Here is a 10,005-nt window from a genome sequence, read left to right on the forward strand (position 1 = left end):
CCACTTCTCAAGCACTCAGACTCCCGTCGCTCGCACACCCGAGCAGGTTGTTCGTGGACTTCAGACACCGGAGGCACCACCAGCTTAGCCGGTTACAGTTGCACAGGATTATGTGGTTCCTGCTATGCCTGAGGATGATCAGCGTAGGTTGGAGAGGTTTGGGAGACTCCAGCCGCCACCTTTCAGTGGCACAGAGAGAGAGGACACTCAGGACTTCTTGGACAGGTGTAAGAGGATACTCCATACTGCTGGTATTCTAGAGACTTGTGGGGTCTCATTCACTACCTTTCAGTTTTCTAGGGCTGCACTCAGATGGTGGGAGACTTACGGGAGGCGTAGGCCTGTTGGCGCAGCGCCCTTTACTCGGTAGCAGTTCTCCGTTCTCTTTCTGGAGAAGTTTGTACCTGAGTCCCGCAGAGAGGAGCTGCGCAGGCAGTATGAGCAGCTTTGCCAGGGTGAGATGTCTGTTACACAGTATGAGATGCGGTTCTCCGAGTTAGCTCGTCATGCGGTCTGGTTGGTTCCCACAGACCGAGAGAGGATCAGGAGGTTTATAGATGGCCTCAGTTTTCAGCTTCGATTGCTTATGACCAGGGAGAGAGTATCTGGGGCTACCTTTGATGAGGTTGTCTACATTTCTCAACAGATTAAGATGGTTCGAGGTCAGGAGAGGGCTGAGAGGGAGGCTAAGAGACCTCGTGGTCAGGGTGGTTTCAGTTGTGCTCCTTAGGGAGGTCAGTTTCAGCAGAGTCAGTCATCATTCATTGCATTTCCAGCGCAGGGTTCTCATTATGCCCCGCACGCTCAGGTATCATCGGATAATTCTTTTGGGCATCAGGAGCAGCAGTTTCGTCAGAGGAGGGGTTGTTTCGAGTGCGGGGATTTTGGTCACATTGCGAGATATTCCCCTAGGCTGTTGGGTGGGACTCCACAACAGAGTACTGGGCCGACGACACTAGTACCAGTTCCTCCACCACCCGCCCATCCAGCTAGGGGTGGAGTTTAGCCAGCTAGGGGCGGTCGAGAGGGGGAGGCAGATCACGGGGTGGTTATGCCCGTTTCTATTCCCTCCCAGCCAGGCCAGACGCTATTGCTTCAGATGATGTGATTTCAGGTATGTTCTTCTATTAGACTCGTTCGAGGACGAATGTTTGTAGATTTAGGATGTAACGACCTGGCCTGTCGTTCCGAGAGTTGTAGCCCTGTTTTCCCCATTTATGCTTATTTATGTGTTTTTCAGCTGTGTTGAGTTGTATCGAGTTGGTAGGTTTGGGTTCAGAGTAATTTTTGAGTAAACTGAGACACTTAGTCTCTTAGTTAGAAAGCTAAGTTAGAAAAGTCAACTGAAAGTTGACTTATGAGTAAACGAGTTCGTACTTGGATTTTTATGATTCGGTTAGCTTCGTTGAGTGATTTTAGATTTAGGAGTATGTCCGGAATGTAATTTGGAGGTCCGTGGTAGAATTAGGCTTGAATTGGTTAAAGTTAGAAATTTGGCGATTTTGGTCGGCAGTGGAAAATTAGGTATCGGGGTCGGAATGGAATTCTGGAAGTTGGAATAGGTTCTTAGTGTCATTTGTGACGTGTGTGCAAAATTTGAGGTCATTCGGACGTGGTTTGTTAGGTTTCGGCGTCGTTGGCGAATTTTGGAAGTTTAGAAGTTCTTAGGCTTGAATCAGAGGTTGAATTGGTGTTTTGGTGTTGTTTTGGGCGATCCGAAGGTTTGAATAAGTTCGGGTAGTGGTATATGACTTGTTGGTATTTTTGGTTGAGGTTTCGAGGGCCTCGGGGTGATTCCGGGTCGTTAACGGATTTGTCAAAGTTGGAAAATGCAGCTGAAGCTGCTGCTACTGCTATTTCCGCACCTGCTGAAGGAGTAGTCGCAGGTGCAAGGTCGCTGGTACGCAAGGGGACTCCACAGGAGTGCGCAGTGCTGGGCTACACAGGATGCACAGGTGCGAGCTTCGCAGGTGCGGGCTTGAGGCGCAGGTGCGCAGAGGAACCGCAGGTGCGGCTTGGTCTCCGCATCTGCGATGACCGCAAGTGCGGTAAGGTGACCACAGAAGCGAAGCCTGGAGAGTTAATGAAAATTTGCAGAAGCAGAAATTATCCGCAGATGCGGAAGCGTAGATGCGCATATGGGGTCGCAGGTGCGGAACCCCTGGGCAGAACCTATATATATCTCACTTCGCGAAATTTTGCCCTTTTCCCTCCATTGTTGAACGAGGTTTTGATCTAGGGCAATGTTTTTCAAGAGAGAATCACGAGACATCAGCGAGGTAAGATGCTTGGGTTTATTTATACGCATTTATGATATTTTTCCACCGATTAGCCATGAAATTAGTAGGGGTTTAGGGTGAAATTGAAGGAGTTAGGGTTTGAGTTTTGGAGAATTTTAAGTGAGGATTTGAGGGACCAAACGGAGTCCGATTTTGACGAATTTTATATGGTTAGACTCAGGTGAGGACGAGGTTTGTTATTCTTCCATTTTTGATTGGTTTCGAGACGTGGGTCCGGGGGTCGGGTTTTGGCCGATTTCGGTTTTTTGGCCTATTTATGTAGTTTTTATTGTGGAATTCGATTCTTTAGCCTATGTTGATAGTAGTATTCTGATTTTGGTTAGATTCAGAGGTTTTAGAGACCGAGTCCAGAGACGAGGGCATCCCAGAGTAGGATTTTACGCTGTTAAGGTAAGTAACAGTTTAACTCTGGCTTTGAGGGTATAAACCCGGAGATTTAACATCACGTGATTGTTTAGAAGTGATACCCATGCTAGGTGATAGGCGTGTGGGTGTGCACCGCGAGGGATTGCGACTTGGTCCATCCCGTGAGGCTGTGAGGCCTAATGGCTATTATATGTGGTTATGTGTTTATTTGTTGTTGAACTTGTTTGCCTTCATGTTAGAGATCATGCTTAGGCTTTATTCATGCTCACATTATTTGCACTCAGTCGTAGATATTATTGTACATGTTTACCTCAGTCCCTGTTATTTTGCTGATATGCTGTGATACTTGATGTGTGCTGTATTTCCCTTATTTGTTGATGATGGTGAGGGTAGAGAGGTACATGACTGAGTGAGGCCGATGGCCTGTTGTGAGGTATTTGATTGAGGCACGTGAGTTGTCCGTGCAACACGTGAGTTGTCCGTGCGGATCCAGGTATTGACACCATAGCGCGTGAGTTATCCGTGTAGCACGTGAGTTGACCGTGCGGATCTAGGGATTTGATATATTATGGCACGTGAGTTGTCCGTGCAGCACGTGAGTTGTCCGTGCTTAGTGCTTGGGCTTTGGGAGCCCCTCCGGAGTCTGTACACATCCCTAGTGAGCGCAGTTATCTATTGAGTGTTGAGTGCCGAGTGCGAGTGCCGAGAGCCGAGTGCTGAGTGATGGAGTGACATTGCTGTGAGGTTTCATTGCTTTTGCTGTTGCTGCACTTTACCTGTTAATTTCTTTGTAGCATTTATTGAGTTGATGGAATTTACCTGTTTATTTTAAATTGTGATAAAGAAATAATTGAATTGCTTTACTTAGCTCGTTACTACTACTCAGTTCCTTAGTTATTTCTGTTACTACTGAGTTGATTGTACTCACACTACACCCTGCACTTTATGTGCAGATCCAGGTGAGTTAGAGCGAGGCGATCGTTGAGTTCAGGCCGGCTATCGTTGGAGACTGCAAGGTAGCTGCTAGCGTCCGCAGGACCTTGTTACTCCTTTTATCATTTCTTCTTTTGGACTGTACAGTTAGACATTTTTATTTCTTAGTTCATAGATTTAGACGCTCATGACTTAGTGACACCCCGATGTTTGGGGCTCGTTTCCGTATTTTCTATATTATATTTAGAGTTGGTTTAGTTTATGAAAAATTCAAATATTGGAAATATTTTTGTTAAATTCTTAAAATTAAAATTGGTAGTAATATTTTGGGAAACAAGCTTGCCTTGTATCACGATAGGCGCCATCACGACGATGGTTAGATTTTGGGTCATGACAAGTTGGTATCAGGGCCTAGGTTACATAGGTCTCATGAGTCATGAGCGAGTTTCGTAGAGTCTTTCGGATCGGTCGCCCTGAGTTGAACTAACAACAACGTAAACTTGTGAAGAAAGTCTTATTTAACTCAAACAAACCTAATTACAACATTAACGAGCAGCATTTATGTTATGAATGAAAATAACATCTTGGAGGACCTATTGAGAAATTTGGCAAGTTATGTGTGGGACCCGGGTTAGAAAATGCTTAAATAGCATTAGGTTAGTAAAGGAAGGTATGACATTGTATTGTGAAGTTCCTTCCCCTTCCTCTTGAGTCTGTCTTCTTACCCCTAGGGGCTTATATCCTTTGTCCTATGCGGTGTCACGAGACATCACTTAGCCGATTTTTTTTACTAGTTATATATAAAAAAATAAAAATATTAGGAATAAATTTAGTAAATGACATCGCTTACAACTACAATAAGTTATTTATTTGTTCATTTCTTCAAATTGTGACACTGCTTATGAAAAAAACCATGCGTACGCACACCCTTTTCTATTTCTGTATCTCTTCTCATTCCCTTCTGCTTACTCTTCTATTGTTTCTTTAATTCCGTTATTATTTCTTATTTCAACTATAATTAGTTTAGTGATTATAATATACAAACTGTGGTTGTATTGAGAAATTGGGTTCATTACAATTTATCACTCGTACCTACCATTACGATAATACTTTGGCCTTTTCTTTTCTAATAGTAATTGCATTGCTGGTTTGACAAGTGTCAGTGGTAGGGAGATTGGCACGGACAATAAATATCCTCCAATTAATTGAATTAAGTTTCAGTTTCTGCCCTTTAATTGCTTTTTGACCAATTTGGTCACAGTTCAGTGTTCGGCCTACCCATTAGATGCATCTTACGTTATGCTATATACCAAAATTAACATCTAAATTAATGTGATTTCAATTCAAAGACAGAGCTGTCCATGAAAAAAAGCTAAACATTAAATCAGACCCATAAATCACTTGGATCCACCCGGGCCCATTATCTTGATATGAAAGATATCTACCTCAAACTATTTTTCTAGAGTAATTACTCCATACTATAAAAGATGGTGACAATTTTATAAATAATCCTTACATAAAAAATATATTTCCAAATGACGAAATTATATATCATTCTATGACTATTTCATCAACTTTTTGGACAATTTCCCTATATGAAACGTATAATATGTAGTACACATGTGATTGGTCTATAGCCTGTTTGGTCAAGTTTTTTCAAAGTTATTTTTTTTTAAAAAATAAATATTTTTTGTTCAAAATTGAAGTGTTTGACCAAGTTTTTTTTTAAAAAAAGTACTTTTAATTAGAAGCATAAACAGTTTTGAAGAAGTAGAAAAAATGGCTTCTCTCAAAAAGCACTATTTTGAAAAGTACTTTTGAGAAAAATATACTTAGAAATAGTTTTTAAAAGTTTGGCCAAACACTAATTGCTGCTCAGAAGTGTTTTTCAAATTAATTAGCCCAACACAAACCGTTTCTCACCAAAAGTATTTTTGAGAAAAACACATATAAAAAAAAATACTTCTCAAAATAAACTGATTTTTACGGTTTGGCCAAACATGTTGTTAGTTCGATTTGGGTCGAACTTTATTATATTTACTACCAAACAAATTAATTATTTTATAGTTTTAACTTTAATACCAACTAGTTCCAGATCAAACCACAAATCTATTTTCAAGGTCAGTTTGATGTGCAAATGCGATCCATATTTTAGTTTTTCGAGAAAAAGAAAGAGAAAATATAACGCTTCAAAGATTTCTTGATATTATATAATATCTTATGTTATTTTTTATTGATTTTTTATAGACGAGTCATATACTTGTGTGATAAATTATACAAAATCAAATATGTTACTACTATTCAGTTTCAATATCCCTAGAACCTTCTTCTCGTGATATACTGACCTCCTGGCTGCTAAAAAGTAAAAAGAAAATAAAAATAAAAATAAAAATAATATAAAATAAACGAGTGGAGAATAGGTAACCTCTGACCGGCTATTGCCAGTATTCACCACCTATAAATACCTCAATCCTCCCTTCTATCTTCAGTCTAATATTCATTCACCCACCACCACCAAGTCTTCCATTGCTATTTTCCGGAAAACTCTCCGGCCAACGTCTCCTTCTCTATTTTCAGCACTCCTGAAAAATCCCGCATTTGTATGGCAGTAAGTTTTCTGAATCGGGAGGTATCAGACCTGTGCCTTGGTAAGCCGGCATTAAAGCCTATTCCGGCAAAAGCCACCGTATCGGAGGCGTTAACGGCGTTGAAAAAATCCGGCGAGACCCATGTAAGCGTTTGGAGCTGTGACCATCCCAAGAAGGTTCTAGAAGAAGGTGACGCTGGGGCTGATTCTGTGTGCCGCTGTGTAGGGAAGATCTCTATGGTAGATGTGATTTGCTTTCTTTCTAAAGAAGACAATTTGGTTAATCCTTCTAAGGCTCTTGAGACTCCTGTGGCTCAGATTTTGCCTAAAGGGGATTCCATTGTTAGGCATTTGGATCCCAATTCAAGGTTTGTGATTTTTTTATTTTTTTAATTAATTGGCTAATTGATATGAATTCTTAGATTCTTGAAACGTATAATTAATGACATTTGAGGAAAGCGGAAATGTAGAATGAATTATTATTAAAAGATAATATATGTGTGGGTACTGCTAAAGAATATGCTGAAACAAAAAGGAACCTTTTTGTAACTCGAGAGTCAAGATCCAATTTTTTAATCAGTTGACTTGTCTTTTCGGGCATAATGTATCTCTACTTTTTCAGCATCAAATGGTGATGATTTGTTTAATTCTCTTTTTGCCCTTTTCTGATTTAGTTTTCTGTTTATGTGAATAACCTTTGGCACATTACTAACCATCTTTTGAGGCTTTTGATATATGTGTGGAGCTCATACAATTGATGCTTTGCTAGATATTTATTCTACGTATTTTTGGCCCCAAGTCCCCAACTATGTTGCTCGGATCCTAGTTGCTAGATACAATTGATGCTTTGCTAGATATTTATTCTACGTATTTTTGATATATGTGTGGAGCTCATACATTTTTAGGATCCGAGCAACATAGGGTCCTGACTGGTTTGAGATGGAGACATAGTTAATTGATTGATTGATATTATTGGCAGACTTCTCATGTGTCTTTCTTATTTGGTTTCAGCTTGCTGGAAGCAATAGATTACATTCTTGAAGGCGCCCAGAACCTGGTTATACCGATTCAAAACTACAGGAGCACGCCTTCGAGGAAAAGGCTTTTGAGTAAAGCGTCCTCACTGCTTCCCACAAATCATAACGGAGTTGAATACTGCTGGCTAACACAGGAAGACATTGTCCGGTTCCTTCTCAACTCCATTGGAGTCTTCTCTCCTATGCCCACATTCTCGATCGATTCACTCAACATCATAAATCACGACATCATGACTGTTCGCTACCACGATCCTGCAATCTCTTCCTTGGATGCCATTACTCTCGCGCATATTGAGCAAAGTTCAGTTGCAGTTGTTGATGAAGGCAACCGGTTGATTGGTGAAATCTCCCCTTTCACTCTGGCCTATTGTGATGAAACTGTTGCAGCTGCAATCGCGACTCTTTCAGCTGGTGATCTTATGGCATACATTGACTATGGTGGTCCTGCAGAGGATTTGGTCGAGTTGGTCAAGACGAGGCTTCAAGATAAGAAACTCGAGGCAATGGTGGAACTAATAGATGAAGAGTTTTCACTGTCTTCATCATCATCTTCTGCTTCGAGTTGTTCATCAGACGATGAATCAGGCTCGAGCAGAAATACTGTGCTGGGACGATTTTCTTCAGCTAGAAGGTCCGAGGCGATTACTTGTTATCCATGGAGTTCGTTGGTGGCTGTAATGATTCAAGCTCTTGCACATCGTGCTAATTCCATTTGGGTCATGGATGCGGATAATAATTTGATTGGAGTTGTAACATTTAAAGGAATTCTGGAAGTTTTCAGGAGTATTGCTAATGCGAGGCGTAAACCAGGAAGGGAGAATACATCAAAGCAATAACAACAACATATTGCCATATCAGTTGTGTTAAATTTCTTTTAAATGGGACTATGTTTTGCATAAATTTTGCTTTAATGAACAGAAGGCTTATTGGTGGTGATTGAAAATATTTTGTTTGAACTGCTATCATTTGTCTCTTTTTTCCTTTTTGGGAAAAATCTATCAGTGTCAGTCTATGATATTTTGCTCATATAAAAGAAAAAATATCTGAGTTTTGTGTGGACTGAAGTTTTTCAATCAATTATCCAGAAAGTCGTACATATTTTTGACAGAAATAATCATATTTCAAGAATCGAGAGACTAAAGAATTGCCTTTGTCTGAATACCTACTTTCTGGCAAGGGAAACAAGGTATTTTTCTGGAATATAGTGCTGTTGAATTACACAGCTAATTTGATCATAATCAAGTCCAGCAAGAGGAATTTTATGGGTAAATACTTACCCCGCACCCGGTATTTACATCGTACTAATTGAACATACCATAGTTAACTGATTAAATAAAGTGAAAACATGTATTAGTTAATCATGATTAAGAAAAGAATCCATATTTTTGTCGGCTTAGTGTAAACGGTAAGTTTTTACTAAATTTTATGTCACAACAATTCCTTAGTGCTAAACAGCCAAAATTTTCAAAATAAATGGATGTCAAGAAGAATGTTCTGCACTACAATTTTGTAATGCTAAAACCATCAAATGTAGAATTATTTTCTTAAGCTATACTGAATGTGAGCAAGCATAGTTTGGATAGGTGGTTAGTTTAATAAGGTTAAACTTAGTAATACACAATTCACTAAATGATCGTCGGCTCCTACCAGAAGTCTAAATCAATAACGTGCGTGAGAATAATAAAGAAGAAATTTGGAGATTAACACGAAATGTAAATATATGAATTGTTTTATTATTCGTTATATCCGAGTAAGATGATTTAGGAGGAACAAAAAGACAGCAGGTTGTTTACATAATTGATAACAATTTATTAAGTTTCTCACGAAGAAATGAATACAGATGTTAACAGATAAAAATTCAAATTGAACACATTACGATCATTCGATTGTAAGAGAAAATCTAAGTGAAAAGTCTCAACCTGCAAAGCAAATTTCAAAGCATTTGCTAACTACTATATAAAGTGGTTTAATTGTATTTCAATAAAAATCTTACTTTCTCAAGTTATGAATGAATCGGGCAAAATTAACAATATAAGCAAAACGAAATACAAAAGCAAACTCCTTTCCAACAATAGACAAGGACGAACAATCACCACCTTCAGCACATTCTGAATGATGTCAAGTCACCAAATAATTCCAATTTCAGTTACATTTTGTTTTGGACAATAAGACATCCAAGTGCTTAAGCCAGCTTGATGATGAAATGCCAGCTTTTATAACTAACATCAAGAAGTGAAGCCAAGACCAAAAAACATGTTTTCAGGGCTCTGTCTTTGTGTGTGGGTGTGTGCTGGCTTTACTCAAAGGAAATTCCTTTTCTCTCAGACAATCCAAAACAAAATACTACTACAAGTTTCCCAGTTTGATTCGAATCCTTGACGATATGTAAACATAAGTTAGTTTTGGTTTTCCAATTTAGCAAGTAGTTGCATTTAGTTATCAACCTCTAGTGATATCACTAGTGATGTTAGTGATGATCAATGAGATAAAGGAAAAGCGAAAAGAATTATGCACAATTCGAAAAAATAGCCATAAAAACGTTTAAATAAAACTGCTAATAGCACTACTAAATATGTAGAATACACCTTAAAATGAAGCTAGTAGTTATCATGGGCAGATATATGAAAAATTAAAAGCTTTAGCAGACTTTACAAGCCTAATTGATAGAGTTGCCTTTTCCAATTTTAGATATATAATTGGAGTAAATTAAAAGGACTTAAAATAGAATTGACCAAGTATAGCAGGTAGGAATTGACTGGTTTGCTAATCAAGAAGAGTTTCC

At 39.2% G+C, this 10,005-nt stretch overlaps 1 protein-coding gene across 1 annotated transcript; it reads left to right on the forward strand.

Moving 5' to 3' along the window:
• The first annotated feature begins 6,079 nt into the window (after positions 1-6,079).
• On the forward strand, positions 6,080-8,183 carry LOC107801291 (CBS domain-containing protein CBSX5). The gene is made up of 2 exons (XM_016624598.2): positions 6,080-6,554; positions 7,198-8,183. The coding sequence occupies exons 1-2, from the start codon at positions 6,202-6,204 to the stop codon at positions 8,057-8,059; spliced, it is 1,215 nt and encodes a 404-aa protein (XP_016480084.2). The 5' UTR covers positions 6,080-6,201; the 3' UTR covers positions 8,060-8,183.
• The last annotated feature ends 1,822 nt before the right edge of the window (positions 8,184-10,005 follow it).

The sequence above is a fragment of the Nicotiana tabacum genome, chromosome 17, assembly GCF_000715075.1.
Source record: "Nicotiana tabacum cultivar K326 chromosome 17, ASM71507v2, whole genome shotgun sequence".
Taxonomy (NCBI): Eukaryota; Viridiplantae; Streptophyta; class Magnoliopsida; order Solanales; family Solanaceae; genus Nicotiana; species Nicotiana tabacum.

Coding starts and splice junctions, on each gene's coding strand:
- LOC107801291 (XM_016624598.2), top strand. CDS start 6,202: ATGGCAGTAAGTTTTCTGAATCGGGAGGTATCAGACCTGTGCCTTGGT. Junction 6,555..7,197: donor CATTTGGATCCCAATTCAAG/GTTTGTGATTTT, acceptor ATTTGGTTTCAG/CTTGCTGGAAGCAATAGATT.